The 24413-nt window shown below is 36.7% G+C and overlaps 2 protein-coding genes and 1 long non-coding RNA gene across 3 annotated transcripts; all 3 read left to right on the top strand.

Annotated features, from left to right (window-relative positions):
• Positions 1 to 2301: 2301 nt before the first annotated feature.
• Positions 2302 to 6559, top strand: LOC112010390 (cell wall / vacuolar inhibitor of fructosidase 1). Its single transcript, XM_024042735.2, has 2 exons — positions 2302 to 2778; positions 6368 to 6559. Exons 1-2 carry the CDS (start codon positions 2302 to 2304, stop codon positions 6557 to 6559), a joined length of 669 nt encoding a protein of 222 aa, XP_023898503.2.
• Positions 6560 to 10921: 4362 nt separating this feature from the next.
• On the top strand, positions 10922 to 13015 carry LOC112010169 (uncharacterized). Its single transcript, XM_024042513.2, has one exon. It carries the CDS (start codon positions 10943 to 10945, stop codon positions 12770 to 12772), a length of 1830 nt encoding a protein of 609 aa, XP_023898281.2. The 5' UTR covers positions 10922 to 10942; the 3' UTR covers positions 12773 to 13015.
• Positions 13016 to 14606: 1591 nt separating this feature from the next.
• LOC136066705 (uncharacterized) lies at positions 14607 to 15834 on the top strand. The gene is made up of 3 exons (XR_010628199.1): positions 14607 to 14664; positions 14790 to 14852; positions 14987 to 15834. It is a non-coding gene; the product is annotated as an uncharacterized LOC136066705 (long non-coding RNA).
• Positions 15835 to 24413: the final 8579 nt, after the last annotated feature.

The raw sequence follows: 24413 nt of genomic DNA, 5'->3' as shown, positions 1-24413 counted from the left end.
GTGCGACAACTGGCGCGACCCTTCAGCTTCCCTGCGTGCATCTCACGTGCCTGAAGTTGACGACTTGCAGCCGTGAGTCCTAACCGCGAAGCTCTGCTTCTTTGCACATACTTGAGCTTTTCTTCACATCTTCTCACACACTACCCTTACAATAATCCCACCTAAATACAGGGTTATTAAGTGCTTAAATTACAAGCAAATTGGCACGGAATAAAGCCAACAAGATGGTTGATAAATTTCAACCTTACACTAATAATGTTGTGATAGGTTATAATAAACAAACTTTTAGTCAGTGACCAAACAGAGGAAATTGTTTGCGGTGTGTATCGTCCACTGTGATTGAATTCAGTTAACATGACACAGAAGAACTTAAGTTTTTAGTTTCATTCCAAGCCCAACAAAGTCAACATTATGAGTAATTCTTTTTGAGTTTTCAAATGTTGTTATTGTTTTATGTTGCAATAGGTTTTGATTGATGCTATGTGAATTTGTTAGATTCTTAGTAATTTGTTAAGGATCACCTTTTTTTGGAAGATATTGAAAACAGTATCTGGTCAAAATCACATGCTAAAAGAGAAGACTACAATGACCAACTTTCATATGATGCTATAAATCTACTAAGGTGCTGATAACTTTTCATTAGTTTAGTAGTCCTCGTAGTAGCTGTTCACGTGGTCGGCTAGCTTGGATTGTTTTATTCATTATGAAGGGAAAAAGATGATGGTTCAGTAAGATTATTTGCTGCTATGGATTACTGTGCAATCTTCACAACTTGCCATAACTTTTCCCATCATTTTTGGCAGTTAAAGGAAATTTAACCCTACCACCATTCTTCGTGCTATGGGAATACCTAAGAATTACTCTAACCATAGAATGACAAGAATGAAATAGATTAGATTTTAGTAGTCTTGAAACTTTGGTTCTACAACCACAATTTAGCAAGCTGAAAATGGTGAGTTGTTCAAGTAGATCCTAAATATTTTTTATTATTTATTTTTACAATATGAGATGCTGCAAATTCTGATAAATGAGTTGTTTCTTGTTCTAAGAATACTTTACGATATAAATTCAGATAGATAGTTATTAGTAAACATTATTTTGATTGTCTTTGTATATGAAGTATTAAATATGATAATAATGGCATTTATTAATATCTATTAATTTTGTCATGTTTTTTACAGCCACGCAATATCTTCATTAGACCTTCTACCTCAGCAAAACTTTGCATTTAAGTCAAATGAATAATTCATTGTCATGTGTTAATAAATACAAGCATTTATTTGTATTACTTACTAATAGGTGATGCAATAGTTATTTATGTAAAATAAATTTATATGGTTATATTAAAAAATTTATATCAAATACATACATACAAACACACACATTAAGAACCTACCAAGAGCAACTGATTAGCACCTCTTGACATTTTCAACAAATACATCCAAGGTTTTCATGTTTTTCCTTTCACGTTATAACTATCAAATTATTTAAAATAAATATATATACCTATAAACTATAAAGAACCTTACTATGGGTGTCTAAGTTTGTGCCAGATGTCACTCTCTGTTGAATGAAAAATATAATACTCTTCATTTAGCCTTTTACCTATTAAAAAAAAACTTTATATTTATGTAAACAATATGATTAATTTTTATTTATTAATAATATGAAAGCATTTATGGCCATTTATTACTATTTATTAATGTCGCAGTTATTATTATAATTTTATATAGTAATTTTTTAAGAATCAATGTAAGAAATCATTTTATTTGCAATACCTTTTAATATAAAAAAAATTATAATTGATTTGACATATGAGATTTTTACTCACTTTTTTTTTTTTTTTAAATAATTGAAATGAAGACTGACAAAGGGCCAAAAGAAGTTCATTAACACATGCAATTAAGAATATAAAGAATAATTGTGTGCTTAAGATATTGTTTGTCACCACCGCGCACCCTTGGTGTGGTGGTCACTTTACAAGGATAAATGCTTGTGGAGTGTAGGGGGCAAGAGCCGGAGTTCAAGTCTCCCGGAGGGAACTTCACACACATATATACTTCGATGGTTTTCTGAACTTTCTTGTATTTAGTATCTAAAAAATAAGGCATCAAAGGAAAATTATCGTTTAACTTCTCTTACTTAACTTGGCATGGAATAGAGTTGTTTTCCATGCCAACTTATCTTAGTGGAAAATAACTCTGTCTCATGCGAACCTAATAAATTATAAATAGGAAGCCAAAAGATACATGAATCAACAATATCATTCTTGACAAAGAACTTAAGAAAAAAGAAAAAAAAATGGCCTCTCCAATTAGTTGCCTATCAATATTGATAATCCCTCTACTAGTCACCTCTCTTTTCTATGATGTTTCTATTGCAGATCGAGCCCTTCTTGAAAAGGTTTGCAAAAAGTCCATGGACTATGATTTTTGCATGTCAACTTTACTTTCAGACCCAGAAGGTCTTACAGATGTTCTATATAGGCTAGGACTCGTTTCTACTTCTGTGAGCTTGAAGGTAATATCAGATGTCAATGGTGAAATCGGAAATACTCTTATAGGAAACACAAACCCAGTGTATAGGACTCGAATTTTGAATTGCCAAACCGATATAGATGAAGTATACGATAAAATGGAACTTGCAAGAAACGCTGCAGGTACACAATCCTATGCGGAAGAGGCAACCATACTTACATCTGCACAACAGAAACTTACAGAATGTAATAATCAATTTGAGAGCTCACCAATATCAAATTACACTTCAAAAATAGCAAAGGTAATCAATATTTCTTTTGTTATAATTTCTATGATAACATCATCTTAAGATATTGTCAACATAATCATAATAAGATATGTGATCTATAATAAGAATATGTCTGTTACGGTCCTTGTAGCTAAATTGCTACCTCCTGGTGTTATCGTATAAAAAATAAAGATCTGGTTGTATTAATATTTATTTGTAATCATATCTCTTTCAATCAATCAATATGGTATTATTGCATTATATTCAATATTTCTTTGATGACATCTTTGTGTTAATATTATTTCTTTTTATTTAAATAATTTTCTTTATCTTTTTCACTGATATACCATATTTTATCACATATATGTGATGGATTTAATTTTTATATATCATATATTTTAATTAGGAGTGACTTCTGACAATATTGATTCAAAAAAAAGGGACCATCACTATTATAAATAGGTGACATGGTCCCTACAATATTCATGCAAATGTTTGAAAATATGGGAAAACATTTGCAAGAAATCTGAGGACTATGGGTCCCTACAATATTCATGCAAATGTTTGAAAAGATGGGCAAATATTTTTAAGAAATCTGAGGACTACAACTAATATCGTCTTGCCTTACTCTCAATTGCAATAATCATTGTCATAGTACAAGCTACGTATGATCGAATCCCATAAATCATAGACAGGGGCTCAGGCGTTGACTGTGAAAGAGCAAGAATTGAGAAAAAAGAAAAAAAGTTGAGGAGAATCCATGTTGAGAAATGGATGATTTGGAGGACCCAAATATAGTTTTGATGGAAGGGATTGATAAGGCAATTGAAGTTCATCTTGGAGAAGAAGTTGGATTCATTTTGGGTTGCAAGCAAGCATGAAGAGAAGCAACTTCATCCCCATGTTAGAAAACAAATGGAAAAAAAACATTTCTCATGTCAAGCTAAAAAAAGGTAATTCAAATATAGATAGAGTTGTTACCATATGTTGGAAATTAAAGATAATTTTCCAACTCATTTTGAGATTGTTACCATATATTGGAAAATGGGATAGTTTTCTTAAAAAAATGATTTTCGGGAAATGATTCATTTTCTGTAAATTTTAATATTTCAATGGTTTTTCACACTTTCTTATGTTTAGTAGTATCTAAAAACAATGGGTCAAAGGAAAATTATGGTTTAACTTCTTTTATTTAACTTGAAATGGAACAGAGTTGTTTTCCTTGCCAACCAATCTTAGTGGAAAATAACTCTATCTCATGCCAACCTAATATATTATAAATATGAAGCCAAAAGATACATGAATCAACAATATCATTCTTGAAAAAGAACTTTAAAAAAATGGCATCTCCAATTAGTTGCCTATCAATCATGATAATCCCTCTACTAGTCACCTCTCCTTTCTACGATATTTCTAATTCATCTCGAGCCCTTATAGAAAGCGTTTGCAAAATGTCCAAGGACTATGGTTTTTGCGTGTCAGCTTTACTTTCAGACCTAGACCGTATTACAACTGTTCTACATAGGCTAGGTCTCATTTCTACTATTTTGAACTTGGATGTAATAGAAGATGCCCATGGTGAATTGGAAATCATCTTATACGACTCATAGACCCACTAGATAGGACTCAAATTTCGAATTGCCAAACCAATATTGAGGATGTACACGAGAAAATGCATCTTGCAAGAAACGCTGCAGGTACACAATCCTATGTGGAAGAGGCAACTATACTTACGGCTGCACAACAAAAAATTGCAGAATGTAATAATGAATATGAGAGCCTCCCAAAATATGAATCACCAATATCAAATTACACTTCCGAAATAGCAAAGCTAATCAATATTTCTTTTGTTATAATTTTAAGATAACGTCATCTTAAGATATTGTCAACATAATCTTATGTGATCTATAATAAAAATAGGCCTGTTAAGGTCCCTGTAGCTCAATTGCTATCTCTTTATATTATTAAATAAAAACCTACTTATATTAATACTTTTTTGTAATCATCTCTCTCTCTCTCTCTCTCTCTCTCTCTCTCTCTCTCTCTCTCTCTCTCTCTCTCTCTCTCTCTCTCTCTCTCTCTCTCTCTCTCTCAATATGGTATTATTGCATTATATTCAATATTGCGTTGGTTATCTTTGTGTTAATATTATTTCCTTTTATTTAAATAATTTTCTTTATCTTTTTCACTTGTATACCATATTTTATCTTTTATATGTGATGGATATAATTTTTATATATCATATATTTTAATTAGAAGTGACTTTTGTCAATATTGATTCAGAAAAAAAAAAAAAAAGGGAACCATCACTATTATATATTGGTGACATGGTCTAATATGCCAAAAATGTATTGACTCATTCGGCAAATTAATTATTTAATTTCCCGAGTGAATTAATTAAGTCAATTAACATGCAATAGCGTGATAGCACAAACAAATTACCAACTAAGTTAAATGTAGTATAAAATAAATTTGACACAGGTGATTTGTTTACGAATAGGGAAAACCATAGAAGCAAAACCCTACTGGGTGAATTTAAAGTCACCACTCCCAAAAATCTACTATTTTCAAAACAAACTGTTACAAGTAAAAGGAATTCCAGAACTTAATATCAACCTACAGTTGAACTCTTACCCCAATACCCAATTGGACTTGTATTGTAGCAGCAATCTCTTCGTTCAATGCACGACTCCTAGTATGTGACTAATCAATGATACACGAATCCCAATACGTGACTAACACACCAACTTGAGAAGGATTGTTGGCATTCATTCGGAACGCCACGTTATCCTATCGGACTTCTCCAATACTACTCTTCTGATTGTCATACACAGGCAGGGTTAGGAATCTCTGTGTGGGAAACCCATAAGTTGTCCCTTTGTGATCATACAGGAGTTTTACTCCAATATGCACAATTTTGATTATTCTATACCTCGTTTTATTACTCATGTACATGGTACTCATATAGTAGTTACTCCGGAGCTTATCTTCGAGGTACTACATGTTTCGAGGGAATTGCATCCTGATTACCCCAGATGTCCATGTCTGAGGATTGTCTCCAAAGACGAACTCCTATCTCTCTTTTGTGAGACGCCTTCTTCATTGGGTGACTATCAAAACACCTCATGCTCGAGCTTTGCAAAAGGTCCGAGGTTCCTGAATATGGTAATGACATTTGTTCTCCATCCCTTGTCTCACTATAATTCCACTACTAAGCCTCATGCTCGATTTTTGTTGTCCCTCATCGAGGACCGTACTATAGATTTTCCCTCTCGTTTTATTCTCTCCCTTATAGATGTCTATAAGGATACGACGACCAGTGATAAGCTTATCTTTCCTTTTGCTATCACGTAGATCATTCATCACTCCTCTGTCTCTTATCCCGAGTCTGCTCATTTCATCATTATGTGTGCCATCAGCGTGGTGACTGTTCAATGGAACGAGGCCTAGCTTCGATCGAAGCGGCCACGGACCGAGACGACGACTCCTCCAGCCCCTTCTGCTCCCTCCACCTTTGTTCCTTCATCTTTGAGTGGTGTGTGATGTTAGCGACCATCATGGCATGGCATAGCTTAAGTGCATGGATGCTCGCCTTGACACTCTTAATAATGAGTTGTGTCAGGTGAACACTCGTATAGTTCGTATCGCACGACAACAGGCTCGCATGGGTGGCTTTGTTGTGTCTCCATCTCCTTTAGCTTCTCCTAAGGCTTTTGAGGACGAGGACAATGATGATGGCTCCGGTGATGATGATGCGAATGAGGATGAGGATGCTAACTCTTCCGGTGACGAGGAGATGACTGCTTCTCAGTGACTTTCCATTTGTCTTTCATGACAAAAAAGGAAAGTAGTTTTGGGTATAAGAGTAGTCTTGTATTTAGAGGGAGAGTTAGCATAGGACATTTATGATAGGGGGAGTGTTTTTTTTTTTTAAGGATGTAGTGAGGACTTATGTATCTTTTCTTTTCTTTCTCTTTTAGATACTTTATCTTTGAGTACATCAGTCTTGTGACCACTTAGTGATAGCAAACATTGTACTTCTTTTCTTATATATATATATATGATGTTGTTATCATTTTCACCTATCTCTCCATATGTTGTTTCTTTTCTCTCTTTATACACATGTTTCTTATTATGTATGCAATCTTTTATTTCTGTTTCACACTTAGATTACTTGATGAGTTTTGTTTAAAGTGTTTCAGAAATACAGGTTGTCAAAATTTTTCATGCCATGAACTCTCTTTTTGCAAATTTTTTCAAGAGTTTGTGTTAGGATTAGATTTTATTGTATTCAACAATTGATTATGAGTTGAGTGATATATGACTTCTCTCATATTTCATTTGTTTATTGTGATTTTGTCACAGATTGACAAATGGGAAGATTGTTAGGACATATGTGGAACATGTTATGAACATATGTCATATAGAATTGGCTAATGCACTTTACTTGTAATTGGGTAAATCTAAGATGTGTTTAATATTTCAATGAACAAGAGTTCAACTCCAAGTATTGAAGCCATGCAAATCTGTCCAAGAATTAGGTGAAAAAGTGCTATTCATTAAAGCTCGACAGATATATCTATCAAGATTTAATATTTAAAGCTCAACAGGTAGCTTGACAGTTGTATCTATTGAGAATTACAAAATTCAGATTTTCAAATATGTTTTTCACGCATATCCAAGCTATATGTGTAGAGTTTCTTTTTTCACAACTCTAGACAAATATAAGGATTATTTTAAGTGCCATCAAACGTGATGCAACTTGATGTAAGGTGATTATTCACTCAAATTGTGATCGGAGACAATTTACCCTAGTTCATCTTTCTCTTGTAGAAGCTGCTGCGTTTGTGCGTCATAGGATTTTGTAACCAAGGAGCTTCTTGATCTTTATCGTGTGGATAAACTGAAAAACTTTGCAGCCAACATCCTCCTCAAGTTGGTGTGTTAGTCACGTACTGGGATTTGTGTATCGATTGGTTAGCCATGTACTTGGAACCGTGCATTGAAATGATAGATTTTCACTACATTATAAGTCCAATTGTGTCTTGAGGTAAGGGTTCAACTATAGGTTGGTATAAGGTACTAGAATTCCTTTACTTGTAACCGCTTGTTTTGATAATAGTGGATTCTCAGGAGTGGTGACCTTAAATTCACCCGATGGGGTTTTGTCTCGATGGTTTTTCCCATTCGTAAACAAATCACCCGCATCAAATTTAATTTCCGCTACATTAAGTTATTTGGTGATTTTTTTTGTGCCACCACGCGTATTGCGTGTTAAATTGACTTAATTAATTCACTTGGCTATTTAATTGGTTAATTTACCTAAGGGATCAATACATTATTGGCCTATCATGACATATTTTAGCTTTTACAATTATATTTTCATTATTATTACTATTTTGCAACTATGCATAAATAGAAGCTTAATTCTAATTTTTTATCTGATAATCTTTTTGTTGGAAAAATAAATATTTGTATCACATACAAAACATACGCAACGAAAAATTAATGGATCTACTTCATTTGCAATTGATAACATGTACTATGTAAGTTTCAAAATTCAAGAACAAGAGAGGGTACGTTGGTGTGGTGAAATTCAAAACAAAAGATCAGAAGTACTTAGGAACACTCTTAATCTTCACTCTAATTCCACTTTAAGCCCAAGAAGTGTGGTCTCTCAATTAGTTTTCCAAAGGAGAATCAGAGAGTGGCTTACACTCATATACACACCATTTCACAATGATGTCTCTACATGAAATTCTGTATGTTTCTCCCTTTATATCTAACTGATTATCTAATTGGGCTGGCCTTTTGGACATTTCCAATTGGGGTTTAGTGTGTGGCTTGAAGTGGGAATAAGATAAGACTCTAGCTCCAATGGGTCTTGAGCTTTTCTGTCAACTCTTGACAAGTCCAAAGTTACTATTAATTATATTTAATACCACTATATAAATATAATTGCACTCTAGGCCATTATATCCCAAGACTTTATTGTACATGCAACTCCTTCATAAAATATTCGTAGTAATATAAAGTCATGAATGTAGACTGTCACTTTGAAAATTACTACATTTTAATTCTTGAGTACCTGGTTTAATCCTTTATATTATTCATCATATATTTATGAAATCCAATTTCATAAATATATACTTTAATATCTCCTTACTAAAGTGGTTACTCCTAACATTCTAAATAACCAAACCCATTAAATTTATCTCAAGAGAATATTTTGTATCTCCGTTAAAAGATTATAAATTCTATCTTGAAATATATGTTCCATCAACACTAAATGTGGCTGCCCAACATACTGAGGTTTTGATTGTGACTTTTACTCTCACTCTTGATATATCAAAGTAACGTACACTTCATGATCAGGTTCATTATTCTCTCAAGATTAAGAGTTCATGTAAATAGAAGTAGTGAGATTTATTATTCGTTTGACAGTCATTAGGAGAATAATAAATCTCACAGTGATCCAGTTCAATATATTTTAACTCTTAAAACATATCAGCATATCAACTAGAAGTCTCCACTTCCATGATCAAGACAAATCATCTTAGTTGACATGTTATAGTCTTCACAGATGAAATGTCCAATTTCATCATCGACTACGAACTACAATTCTGAGTTTACAAATAACTTGTGATCTATATCTTTTGTGACTAAATCACATAAATCACATTATATGTATCTCCTAGACTATATGATAATGTCCAATATTCATGTTACCATCATTTTAGATAATAATAAAACAACTTTATTAATCACAACATTAAGTCATACCTAATGTCATACATAGCATCATACAATAGGATTTAAGAGCACTAATCTGAACACTTTTGGGGTAGATGAATTTGTAATTTCCACAAAGAAAATAACCTCAATAGATTATCAACAACAAATTATTTTTCCTATCCCAAAAAAAAAAAAAAAATTTTATTTTCCTAATTGGTCCAATTAATCATTGTTAAGTTTTATTAATTTTTTAGATATGTTTTTCAGAGTTTTAGATTGATGGGTATAAAAAATAGGGTTTGAAAAAGTTTGTTTAAAACTAAAAGAATAATTTCTAAATTTTATATACTTTTTAATGATACACAAAATGTTAAATATAAATTTTATTAAAAAAAAATGAATATGTTCGCTGTCTTGCCTTTGGAATTCCTATAAAAAAATGTATAGATTCTTAGAAACTTTCTTCTATTCCTTGACTTCTATATCACTATATTCTAATCCGTATGCCCAAAAATCCCCATGAAACTTTTTTTTTTTTTAATCTTATTTTTCCTTTGGATCATTTGGAACAAAAGTTATAAGGAAAGGATCCATTAAATTATAATAAATTTTGAACTTAAGATCAAATTCAAATTTAGTGATCATACACGTTATACACTTATATGACAAGGAGTTGTACGGGAGAAGCTGTTGGGAAATACATGTTTGTATCGCATACAAAACATACGCAGCGGAAAATTAACAGATCTACTTCATTTGCAGTTGTTAACATATACTATGTAAATTTCAGAATTCAAGAATAAGAGAGCGTACCTTGGTATGATGAAATTCAAAACAAATTATCAGAAATACTTTGGAACACTTTTAATTTTCACTCTAATTCCACTTTACGCTCAAGAAGTGTGGTTTCTCAATCAGTTTCCAATGGAGAATAGTGGAGTGGCTTTCACTCACATACACATCATTTCACAATAGTGTTACACACTCATAAAATTTTGTATTGTTCTCCCTTTGTATCTAACTGATTATCTAATTGGGCTGGCCATTTGGACATTACCAATTGGGCTTTAGTGTGTGGCTTGCAGTGGGACCAAAAGGGAACAAATAAGACTCTAGCTCCAATGGGCCTTGGGCTTTTCTGTCAACTCTTGACAAGTCCAAAGTTACCATTAATTATATTTAATACCACTATATAAATATAATTACACTCTAGGCTTTATTAATAAATTATATCACAAGACTTTATTGTACATGCAACCCCTTCATAAAATATTCGTAGTAATACAAAGTCATAAATGTAAACTAAGACTGCCACTTTAAATATTACTACATCTTAATTCTTGAGCACTTGACTTAATCTTTTATGAATATATGTCATTGCAATTTCCTAAAATATTTTTTGTTAGTCTTAACTAGCAAATAAATAGATACCTATGTACAAACCTCAAAAACAAAAGCAAAAATGCAAAACCCTCCTCAAAACCTCACGCTCGCACTCTCTCTCTCAAAAACCCACTTCCCTCTTATCCCCTATTTTCTTCGCTTCCCCCAAATCCAATGCCCCAATTCTCTCAAAACCTATTTCTCTGTTCACTGCTCTGCTCGAGCAGGAGCAGGAGGAGGACGAGGACGAGGTCGAGGAGGCAAGAAGAAGCAGCCGAAGAAGCAAGGAGGCAGCGGTTCAGGAGGCCGCATAGAGGGAGACGCCGCGTTCCGGCGAGCCATAAAGGAAGGCGCCCGCGATAAAAGCAGGAAGATGGCAGAGACCCGATTCCTCCGCCGCAACAGCGACAAGAACAACAAGAGCCTTAACCACGCCGACCATTTCACCGAAGACGAGCTTCAAGAGATTGGCTTGGGCTACGACCGTATGGTTCGATTCATGGACAAAGACGACCCCAATCTCCGACACCCATATGACTGGTACAAGTATGGCCAGTACGGCCCTTACTCCTGGCGTGGTGTTGTCGTTGGCGACCCCATTCGCGGCCGCTTTTCGGACGAGCGTGTCACTTTGATCAGTGAAGTCAGGGACCAGGAAGAGTGGGAGAAGATTGAGCAGTTTGAAATGGCTACGGATTTCGGTAAGAGGTTGAAGGAAATGGAAAATAATGTCAAAATTGATAACAATACTGATAGTATTAAAGGGCTATTTAAGCATTTCTGGGTGTTTGTGAGACACCCCAAATGGAGAGTTAATGAATTGCCTTGGGAACAATGGACTTTGGTGTGTGAGGTTGTGGTGGAAGCCCCAAAAGGAAGGTTGGATAAGTGGAGTTTGATGGGTAGGTTTGGGAATAAGGCGAGGTCTCTTATAACGCAATGTGCGGCATGGATGAGGCCTGATATTCTGTATGTTAAGAGGCCGGTGTATCAGTCTCGGTTTGAGCCTCAGGAGGATTTTTTTAAGGGGTTGATGCCGTTATTGGATCCGAAAACGGAGAGGCAGTACTTGTTTGAGGTGAGGAATGAGGATGGGAGTGTTGAGGCTTGTACTTATTTTGGTGGATTGTGTAAGATCCTGAGGGCCAATCCCAAAGCGTTTGTGGATGATGTGGTGAACAAGTATGAGAAGTTGAGTGATGAGAGGAAGTCTGAGTGTTTGGAGTTTCTGTTGAGTAATCATCCAACGCAGAACTTGTTGCATCCGTATACTAAGGAGTGGAAAGCAAAGTTGGAGGAGATGGAGTTGGGGTGTGATGCCCCGGATGATGATGAGGATGGGCTCAGCAGTAATGCAGGTGAGACTGAGGTTGTAGAGTGGATTGAGGATGATGGTAATGACGAGGAGGAGGAGGATGAATGCATTGTTGAGAATGATGATGACGATGATATAGTTATGGATTCAGAAGAAGGTGGAGATGATGAATCTGGTATTGAAGAAGAGGATTTAAGTCTAGAGGAGGATAAGAAGTTTTGGGAGGAGGAGTTTCGGAAGGCAGTGAGCAGCGCGGATGCAATGGAGAAGTTAGCAAAACGGAGTGTTGAAGTGTCAAATAAGTTCTATAAGGAGCAGTTGAGGGAAATGGAGTCACAGAAAAAGGGAAAAGTTAAAAACATTTCAGAAGATGGAGATGAAACTGCACTGAGGGGCAAATGGCCAAAAGTGAGTCCAGAGGAATGGAAGCGTGTTGGGTATGGTCCATGGAGAAAAAGGATTAAGAAGAGTAAAATTCCTCCGGAGTTGTTTTTGCGAGCTGCAGTAAGACCATTTACTTACAGAAATCTTGTAAAGGAGATTGTTTTGGTGAGGCATGGAATTTTAGATGGTGATTTTAGTTGGAAAGAATAAAGTTTTAGCCTTTTGTTGTTCATATTGTTACTGTGTAAATTGTCTGTTCAATCTCTGAATTTTGAAGGAAGCTAGAAGCTTGAGTGGTTTATTTACCTTTTGAGCTATGTGGTTAGTGCCAGTTAACGCAGGTTTGATCAGTGTTTTTTTTTTTTCTCCATAATTTTGGAAATTTTTACTAGTTAATTGGTATGTTTTTCTTGAGCTCTGTACTCTCTATGTATCTAGTAAAGTTTATTTCTAGAGTATTTTTCTATGACCCTAATACCATGCAACAAGTTGACACCCTTAAGAATGGACTATGTTGGACATTCTTGTTTTAGATGATTTTGGGGCCTGCATTTTACCAAGTAATAGAGGATTTGGCATGAACCAGACAATAATCTTTGTTGATCGGTTGTATGATTGTTATCTAGTATCTGTGTGCAAAACCCAAAGCCTCTTAATACTTATAATGTATGTAAGCATCATTTTGCTGACATGATTTGATCCTTTTACACTGCTGTCTTGAATACGAGTACAACACTAGAACCCCTCTCCGTCTCTCTCTCTCTCTTTGGCATTCATGGATTTTGTTATATGATTTAAGATACTTGATGAATGATGATCCCTCTCTTTGCAGCTTTCAATTCAAAACAAAGGCATTATCTGTCAAAGATTTTATCAGCACTGATGCAAGTTTATCAGAATTAGACCAATGTTTTCTAAGGATGAAATGCAAAATAGAGGATTTGCACATGCCAAAACCATATACTATTTAAGGTTGTTAAGATTATATTTTAGAGCTGCTTTAACATGCTGGATGATTCCATTGTTAATGAATGTTCTATGGTTCTTATTGAGTTAATGCGATGATACAAAGGAATTTTTTTTTATCTGTTTCTTAGTTCATACTCAATGTGAAGCTAGTGATCCTGGAACAAATGGCATCTCATCACCCTATAAGGAAGGTGAGGTCAGGGACTCAATCTGTGCGGGTGTGAGTTGCGTTGTCTATTTTAGCTACCAAAATAAGGAAATTCATGGTGTATCCAGTGGCACTGTGTCAAACAAAACTAAGTTCACAATAACCTAATCTGTGCAGAAACTTCAAGATGATCCACACATGTTAGGGACAAAGAACAAAGAACATGAGGACAAACATAATGTTCTGATGACTCAGAAAAACAAAGTAGGTGGCTCCAAGTCTGAACTTGCAAGGTATAACCTTTTTCTTTTTTCAATGGATTTCACTGTCAATGTAAAACAAATCCATCTTAAACTTGTGAATGAAATCCAGTTAAAATGAGTACATGGCAAAAATTTTAGTGTTATATATAAAATTCTGATTATCAAGGATATAGTTATAACTATCAATCTATCATGTTATAAGATGTCTAGCTTTTGGTTAAATGTTATATACCTTAAATTATTAGATCAAGCAGATCTCACTTGAGCCTAATTGTTGGTCATCAAAGAAGATACTCGAGCAACCATCCCTTCTCAAACTTATCATTGTTATAGATGGTTACCTAGAAAGGGAATTTAGTCAGGAAGTTTATGGAAATTATGAACTCAAAAAGGGTGCAGAAAAGTGTTTGATATCAGGTCAATGTAATTCAGGTGCGATAGAAATTACTTCGAGTCTTTGTTTCCATATTTTTATTTACTTATAAGTATTAACTCAATTAATTTAGGCCAGTATCATGCTTCAAGCATTCCAAAGATTGACCACGACAGCCATTTCCAACTTTAAACAGAGAAGCAAACAACTGAACAGATTCTATGGCATCAACAATCTGTTTCTGGTATTTTGTGTCAAATGAGAAGTCAGCATGTTACCCAGGCTTCCCATCTAAGGATGAAATGCAAAATAGAGGATTTGCACATGCCAAAACCATATACTATTTAAGGTTGTTAAGATTATATTTTAGAGCTGCTTTAACATGCTGGATGATTCCATTGTTAATGAATGTTCTATGGTTCTTATTGAGTTAATGCGATGATACAAAGGAATTTTTTTTTATCTGTTTCTTAGTTCATACTCAATGTGAAGCTAGTGATCCTGGAACAAATGGCATCTCATCACCCTATAAGGAAGGTGAGGTCAGGGACTCAATCTGTGCGGGTGTGAGTTGCGTTGTCTATTTTAGCTATCAAAATAAGGAAATTCATGGTGTATCCAGTGGCACTGTGTCAAACAAAACTAAGTTCACAATAACCTAATCTGTGCAGAAACTTCAAGATGATCCACACATGTTAGGGACAAAGAACAAAGAACATGAGGACAAACATAATGTTCTGATGACTCAGAAAAACAAAGTAGGTGGCTCCAAGTCTGAACTTGCAAGGTATAACCTTTTTCTTTTTTCAATGGATTTCGCTGTCAATGTAAAACAAATCCATCTTAAACTTGTGAATGAAATCCAGTTAAAATGAGTACATGGCAAAAATTTTAGTGTTATATATAAAATTCTGATTATCAAGGATATGGTTATAACTATCAATCTATCATGTTATAAGATGTCTAGCTTTTGGTTAAATGTTATATACCTTAAATTATTAGATCAAGCAGATCTCACTTGAGCCTAATTGTTGGTCATCAAAGAAGATACTCGAGCAACCATCCCTTCTCAAACTTATCATTGTTATAGATGGTTACCTAGAAAGGGAATTTAGTCAGGAAGTTTATGGAAATTATGAACTCAAAAAGGGTGCAGAAAAGTGTTTGATATCAGGTCAATGTAATTCAGGTGCGATAGAAATTACTTCAAGTCTTTGTTTCCATATTTTTATTTACTTATAAGTATTAACTCAATTAATTTAGGCCAGTATCATGCTTCAAGCATTCCAAAGATTGTCCACGACAGCCATTTCCAACTTTAAACAGAGAAGCAAACAACTGAACAGATTCTATGGCATCAACAATCTGTTTCTGGTATTTTGTGTCAAATGAGAAGTCAGCATGTTACCCAGGCTTCCCTTCTGCCATCAACTAAGGATGTCCTAATATTTTTGCTACACTAGGCAAAGTTAACAATGAGAATCTTCGTTTGTACTTCATTTCTTTGCATCTTTCTCAGTTTCTGGTATTCTGCATTAATAATGGTCTCATCATCATTTGCATTTGGTCACTTATGGTTCACTGTTGGATGGAAAATAGCCAACAATATTTATGCCAGAAGTATTGTTAGTTGAAAGTTGACTTGAAAGTCATTTTATTGATAAGAATACATGCACTGAACCAGAAGAAAACTTAGAAATCTTAATTCCCCAATATAACCACCCACACCCCCAAACAGTACTAGGTGCTGTTCTGCACCTACTCTTCCTTCATCAATAACTTGATATTGTACGATATCTGAAAAACTTTCGGTATCAACAGCATTCACAACATAATCAGTCTCATTAATTGTTTTAATTTGCTAGCAATATGCATCATATTTGGTGTTTTCTTTTAACCTTTCACTATACCCAGAGCCCATGGGAGGGCTAGGCACACCAGGAGGACTAAAAACCTCTCCTCCCCATTCAACGTAATTAGCACCATCCCCTAAAGCAGTGAATACATTTTTTGGCCAAAATCCGATTACAATTTCATCTTGACCAAATTTTAGAAACCAGTTTCCATTGCTAGAATCCTATCATTCAAGAGAAAAAACACAAACACAGGAAGTAAGAACAAATTATGTGCTTTTTTTGTGTCATACTTGATGCACAAAGAGATTAGTACGAAAGAAACACATGCACATGCACACACCCATCTATATAAACACATGTATCTATTTATTTACCCAAAAAAGCATTAATTGCAAGTCAAATTGCTTTTCTGGCGTTGAAATTGACTCTAAAGGAATGCCGAGAGGGATATCCGTCCTCACAGGAATTAGTGAATTACATAATGTATTGAAGCATGAGGATTCAGCTGTCTGTAGATGGAAACATCAAATATTAAAAGGCAGGGAAATAGCACAGTTTATTACATAATAATAGAACAACGTATGAATAGAAAAAAAAAAAATTAATTACTTTTGTAAATATGTATAATCTGGTACGAGTATCGTTGTACAAGGTTGGATTTACCAAAGACAAACAAAAAGAAATGAGTATTAGATTTAACAAGCTCATATGCATACATAAATACATATTGTAAACTTGTTTTCTCTATCCAACTTCTATGCTATCCGGATAATTTTGGACCTTTATGCGAGCAGAACTGTATTGAGTTCCTTTGACTTTTGGGTTATATATGCTGATGCTTGCAGAACTTCCATGGTACATATTGTTCTTATTTTTTGTCCCCACTATAGCATACTGAGAATAATATATAACATTTTAAATCAATCATTTGAAAATTATTTATAAAAGAAAATGTGTAATTATTCTTAGTATTACTCCTCCAACTCTAGTTGCACATTGAGTATGTGTGTGCTTATGCACTCCAAGCCAAATTACTAATCATCAGTCACACCATAATTAACAGCAAACTCATATATATATATATATATTTGTGATTTATATGCTAAATTTGTAGGAAACTATAAATATATTTGCATGTCATTGAAGATCAAATCAATGATTTAAAGCCAAAGAATACCATGAGATTTTTCAAATTCATTGAAGTCAACTACAACTACAACACAAAATATATGCAAATGTATGGAATAAATAAAAATAAATTAGAGCGTAGCAATGATAACTCACATGAGTACCAGGTTTATCAACAGTTAGTGGTTATATTTTGAGTTATGTATCTCTGTAGCTAACTTTGCCCTTTTGAGATCAGCCATGGTATTTCTCCTAATGGGAACCATACCAACTGGACAACCTGTACCATTTAGCCAAAAATTAGGTCTCTGATTCCTTTAGGGTTGGAGGTAGGTCTCACCTGTACATTAATTAATTCAATATTGAAGTAAGTGTTACTTTTCTTCATTAAAAAAAATGAGAAAAAAAAAAAGAAAAGAAAAATGTGACATAGTAATAGAAGTTTACTGGAAGATCATAATTATAGTTCTTGAGTGAACGATAATTGAAGAACGGTCGTTCATTGAGATTTATGCAGTCATATGTTTCGCCATACTTTGTCTACAAATCACAAAATCATTTTGTCACTATAATATATAGCTGAAACATTATTTCTTCAACATAAATATATAAACACATACACATACACATAAATAGAAATATTTATCTCACCCGAATGGTTTTCTTGGCCAACTTATTTAAAAGCTTAAGTTGCCTTTTCAACTCTATGTGATCTTCCCGATATATTCTCTTGCAACCAGCCTCAATACTGCTAAAAGAAAGAAACAATGTGAACAAAACCAGTAAGACAACCATTTTAGCCATTGGTATGTGATCTATACCCCAAACCATGTGTGTTGTCATTTATATACCCACACATTAGATTTTGTTGTCCTAACATTTGTATTTCCCTCCATATCCCTATAAAAAGGAACTTATTAATTATAAATAAATTGTTAAATTCTCATTATAATGAAACTTATTTGTAGTTAATTTTGTGGTAAATTAAATTTTGCTCCATAATTTATTCTACATTCAGTGGATGAATGATTGTTTGGTTATGTACATTGAAAGAGATGTAGCTTGTAGCATTAATAATGAGATTATCATGCAACGATTTTAAAATATGAAAACTAGTAGAAGACAATTGTAAATTTTATATTGTTGTTATCAATATATGAATTTATCTTTTTTTTAGATTGTATAATTTATGCTTCTTAAGAAACACTCTAAGAAAAATTCCTGAAGCCGCCACTAGGTGGTATGGTTCGAAATCAGTTGTCAAGTATCCCCGTTGTAGTCTTTGGCGGCATTCAACCTATGTAGATGCAGGGTTAATTCTCTTTTGAACAATTATTCTTGTTTCTGAATCTTTTCATGTATCCTCTTGTTGTGTGCATGTCTTTTTTATCAACTCACAAACTGAATTGTTAGAGATATCAAGGCCCAAGCCTATTTGTATGTAGTTACTTGTAATGCAAATGCTAAGACATTGAATAAAATTTGTTACCAATCACCTTTTGATTTTGATCTTATTTTATCTTGTATTTTTATAATTTTTGTGTTTTTGGAGAAAAGAGACATAAAAGTATAGCAAAATTACATATTTAGCCATGTTTTTAACAAATGTGAGTTACAGAATTCTGACTGAGCTAACCTCAGTTGGGTAAAGTATCAAATTTTAAACCACAAATAAGCAACTTAAATTTCGACTAAACTACAGGTGGGTAAGTTGTAATTTTCACTTTGATATATCTTTGGTGTCTTTGTAGCCCATTAAAGGAAGTGGTGTTGCTTTCTATAAAATTTGGAGTGATTATCTTCTTCTTCTTCTTCTTTTTCTTATTTTTTTTTTTTTTTTTTTTTTGAGAGGGTTTCAACTTTCAACTTGTGGTGTCCATTCTTGTTGATGCTGTTTATTATTAGACCAAGACACTAATTCAGTTTTTGGTGTAGGCGATGATTGAACCCTAGATATTTTATTAATCATTAGAGACTTTACAAGTTTAGCTAACTGAACTCCATGATTATCTAGAGTACTAATGAAACCGAGATTAGGCACAAGGCTGAAACTTGCCAACTAAAAATTTCATGTGAACCCTTGATTGTTATGTATGAGCAATTAGAAATCTCTCTCTCTCTCTCTCTTCTCTCTCTCTCTCTCTCTCTCTCTCTCTCTCTCTCTCTCTCCTTATTAGATATTTAAGTTTGACAATAAATTGATAGAACTGAAATCATCAAATGAAGTGCACAACTTTCAAGTAATTTTCTTGCCTTGAAAATGCTAATGAAAAGTGAACTAATGTTACAGGTGAAAAAAAGGAATTAGTTTACGTAAGAAAAGAAAAACATAGAAACCCAAAACCGGATTAACAACAATTAAACCCAAGAAAACCATGAATCTGCACCCAAATTTTTTTTTACCAAAACCCACAAAAAATTAAACTTGAATATCTAAAATATTTGATATGTTTGGTTCCTTTGAAACCCCAAATTTCATGGCAGAGGAGATATTGTTGATGAGTTGTCACAGTGGTTATTAAATTGAGATCAAGACCTGGTGCACACTAATCACACCCACAAAATATTAGTATTTATTTATCTATTGATTTTATTCCCAAAAATATTCCATTAACTAAATTTCAATCACATGGATTTCTCACTCAGAAAATCCTTCAAATCCCACAACTCGTTCCAAGGGGAAGAGGGACTGGATTGCTTGACGTTGATGACAACTTCATGTGAAGGAATTTAGAGTTGGGCTGTGAGTTGTTTGGTTAAAAGGTTTTGTTATACACTTTGTAGGGTCAGTTTTTGTTGCCCAAGCCCAGAGGATATGGGTTAAAGGCCCAACGAACCCGGAACAATAAATTTGTAGAGAGTGGACGAAAGAGCTGGGGTGGTTATGAAGCACAGAACAGTGGGCTAGGTTACGTGCAGTGATGATAACATGAACTGAGGCTTGATAACTCTATGAATGAATGTCCGAAGAGGTGTTTTATTGAATGAACCGTGATTACAATATTCAGAGCTACAGTAAAGCTTTTCTCTCTCTTTCTCTTTCTTTTCTCCGATCCCCCATTATCAGGGACCCTTCTTCTTTATATAACATCCCTTCCTATCATCTCCATCGTCCACTTGTTCTTCATCCACGCATCCACTTAAGTGCATGTCACGTCGTGTGTCTACTTTAGTTCTTTGTGAGTGGCGGTAGCTGAGGTTGCACTGTTCAGGGGTCTTCTCCACATAAATGCGGCCAGAAAAGCTGTTGCAGCGCATTAAATGCGGTGGTACCAGCTTTTCCTTCAGATATTTTTTAGTTCTGATCATTTTCGGATCCACCTAGGATCTATCATTGCCATTGGGACCGTTGGGAAGATTAGTCGGACCTTCCACATGTTCGTTTGATCAAGGCTCATCATAGCCGAGGAGCAAGACATCCTCGGACCAATGGTGACCTCTTCGGACGACACTCCCCTTCTGCTTCTGGGCTTCCTACTTTAGATGGGCTGTCCCAACCACCTATTAATCCTCGAGAATACAATAGTTCTTAACAGGCGGTTCCAGGCCTGTTAGGTAGCTTTGGGCTTTTTCCCCCCACAACAGCCCCTCAAAATCTTAATTTTTCCCTCGCATCCGAAGGGAAAAAATGGGATTTTGACTTGTTACAGGGTAAAAGCTTGGAAATGGACAAAAGTTCAGCCTGGCACGCGTGTAGGCATAGATGCGCACATTCCATCATTAATGTCGATGTTTTCCTGGTTCCCGAAGCGCTGCATTAATTACGCCAGGGGTCGCCCTGTCCATTGCATCCAACGGTGGGCTATTGATCCAATGGACGGGGTTCTTCCTCGGGATTTTGGCAAAAATAACTTCTGCCCTTTCGTTTGACCTTGTATAAAACCCCAGAGGTGGACATTTCTCCTCACTTTACAACTTTCAAATCATCTCACAAGAACAAGCACACAAACGCTTAGAGCTCTTTCCAATCGCCGATTTTGCTTCTTCCCAAAGCCCTCAGGAATCCTTCTGCGAGTTCAGAGATCAGTCTCTAGCCCCGTTCCTGTAAGTTTTCACCATCTCAATCCTTCAGTTTTCTCTTCGGCCATCTATCTTTCAGTTTGGGCGACCATTTCCTCACTGCTACGTTGTGCCTCTGTTTTTCCGTTAAGTGATGGGTAAACTAGAGTATCTGGTAGACAACCCCGCCCAGCTGGAGAAGTTCAGGGCCACATACCGCATACCTCCAAACGTGGGGGTGAAGTATTGCCCTCCGGAGAAAATACTAACTGATCGGGAAACGGGGGAGGTTGTGATCCCTCTCATCGCCTTCCTAGAAGGGGGAATGACGATTCCTATGGGCCCTATCACCACTAGTTATCTTATAAACCATAGGATTACCCCTTGGCAGTGCACGACTAACATGTTTAGGATCTTAGGGGCCATTGAGGACCTCAACCGCCTCCTAGGATTGGGGCTCACTTGGCACGACGTGGTGCACATGTATGAGTTCCACAGCCAGTAAGGGGCGGGATATTATTTGAAGTCCCGGTCCGACATTGTTAGGCTCATTTCCTGCCTCCCCAAATCCAATAAAGGGATGAAGGATGACTACGTGATCATCTCAGGCGCGTGGTATGACGGTCCTCATTGTCTGACTAGAGCAGGAGAGCCAGGTGGGACCCGTTAGACTTAGGCACACTAACCATAGGCTCAGGACCTTCGCTTTTTAATAGTTTTTTTTTTTTTTTTTGCTGCTTTCCAGTTTCTAACAAAGCTCTGCTGTGACTTGTAACAGATAGAAGAAATATATCTCCTCGGCTGAGCCTCACTAACTTTGCCGCGCTCAACTATTTGCTGCGGTCCGAGATTTTCGTAAGCGAGGATGGACAACTCCGATCGGCTCCCCTCATCCTAGGGTACGAAACGAGGTGAAAAGACCTCCAACCGGTCGGCAACGCGATAGTCCAGGGAAACGAACGTCTTAACCGTATTGACGTTTCATTCAGGGGCTTTTTGGCACCGCACGACCTTCCACCAGTACCACATCCGAACCCCCGGGCTATACCCCCTCTCGTCCAGCCACTACAGCAAGCTCCCCTCGGACCAGAGGTTGAGGGCAAAAAGGTTGGCTCTTCCACCTCCTCGCTAGAAGAACAAATAGACAAGTTCCACTTCGGAGGGGAGGCTTCAGGGGCGAATCAAGTAATAGAGGCCTTGGATGCCGAGGAAAGAGGTGACAGGCATTCCAGTGTCCACCCGTTTCTGGTAACTGCCCTCCCCGACGACTCTTCAAACGAAGACATAGCGGATTTGAAACTCTTGATGAAGAATAGAGGCAAAAAGGCCGAGCAGAAAGGTGCTGCGACCTCCCAACCAGCAGAGATCCTGCCTCCAGCGCCTCCCGCGGCTCCTGGAGTCGGCTTGAAAACCGTGCCAAACCTTCAGAAGAAGAGGCCCCATGAGCCCGAAGAGAGGGAGGTGGGGGTGCCACCCAAGGTGAGCAAGCAGCAGAGGACGGCGAGGGACCGAGGCAAGAGGGCCTCTTCCACTGAGAACCGCGACGAAAACGTCGCGGCCGAGGTCCGCCGAGGGACAGGACCTCGCATATGGTCCCCCAGGCTTGAGCTGGATGGCGCTCCCATTCTTTGGGATACGTCCCTCAAGAACTATGATGGGGGAAGGGCGGGGTACGTTGCTGAAGCCCTGCAGCAGCCACTCCTCCTCCCTCATGATATGGAGTCCTTTAGGCGTTTCAGCCAGCAGGAGCTCTTCTTATCCCTTAAGAAGGACATGGCCATGGTAAATAAACTTGCTCTCTTAATTTGGGTTCCATTTTTAACTTGCATTGCTTCCTTTCTTCATCTTGTGCTGAAAATGTGGTCATACAGATTACTCAGCAAATCTACGTGGCTGAGGAATGGAACAAAAAGTCCTCCCTCGAAGCCCAAGTAGCAGCCCAGTCCCAATCCGAGGCGAAGAAGGCTCTTGATCTGCTGAAGGATGATTATGCTCACATATCCGAGCAGCTTAAGGCCGTGACCCGGGAAAGAGACAACTGTAAGGCCGGCCTTCAAACCGCCAAGACCTAGGCCGAGGAGCAGCGCAAACAATTGTGCGCGTCAGAGACCAACCTGGCGACTGAAAGGGAACTGGTGAAGGGTCTTAGGGCTGAACTCCAGAAAGCCCTGGAGGGCGCCCGAGCAGCTGAGCAAGTGGTTCAACTGGCCAAAGAGTCAGTCGAAGCTGAGAGGAAAGCGGCATACCAGCTAGGAGTGGACGAGACTGGAAAGCAGCTTATGGAGCAATTCGCTCTGGTTGCTCACGAGTACTACGACGTAACTTGGCAAAAGGCACTAGACGTTGCTGGGGTCCCTTCGGACTCTCCCCTGAGGCTACCTGGGGGCATATACTACCATCCAGACATCCGAGAGCTCCCTGAGACTGACTCTCCTCCTGCTCCCCAGCTTTTGGAGGCCACAGAGCAGAGCTTAGTCAGTGTAGCTTCCCCATTCGCCCTTGATGCACCCCGAGAGGCTGGTCTGCCAGTTGAACCAGCCAAAGACAAAGGTCAAGGGTTGGACGAAGAGGAGACTCCTGCTGAGTCCCAGAGCCAAGCCTCAGGAGCTGCTGTTCAGATAGGCCAGGCTGCTGACCCTGTGGTTCCTTCAACTCAAGAGCAGACACATAGGGCCTCCCTTTTCTTTGTGTTTTTCTTTCTTTTTGTAAGAGATTTGTAAGCTATTTTCCTGATTAATGAAGCAGTTTCTCCTTTGTATTCATTTGCTTGGTTGTGTAATGCGACTCACTATTACTATTAAAGCTCTGTGCCTTAACCTTATTGTGATCCTGATATCATGTTAACAACTCGCATGACTAAGATTTAGAAAAAGGGCAGAATGTATGAGAGCTGTGATAGAATGTTTACTTAAAAGACTTAAGCTCAAAAATTCAATGCAATCGTAACAGTGCTAACTAATCCCATATCATCTGGTCTGAGGACTGCAGGTATGAATGGATTTAAGTTTGAACACTTAAAGGAATCGTAACATAGTGTTAACTAACCCAAATCATCTGGTCCGAGGACTACAGGCATGAATGGATTTAAGTTTAAACACTTAAATGAATCGTAACA

The sequence above is a fragment of the Quercus suber genome, unplaced genomic scaffold (genome assembly GCF_002906115.3).
Source record: "Quercus suber isolate HL8 unplaced genomic scaffold, Cork oak 2.0 scaffold_43, whole genome shotgun sequence".
Lineage (NCBI taxonomy): Eukaryota > Viridiplantae > Streptophyta > Magnoliopsida > Fagales > Fagaceae > Quercus > Quercus suber.
The sequence above is the reverse complement of the archived record's forward strand: the minus strand, read 5'-3'. Positions and strand labels throughout refer to the sequence as shown.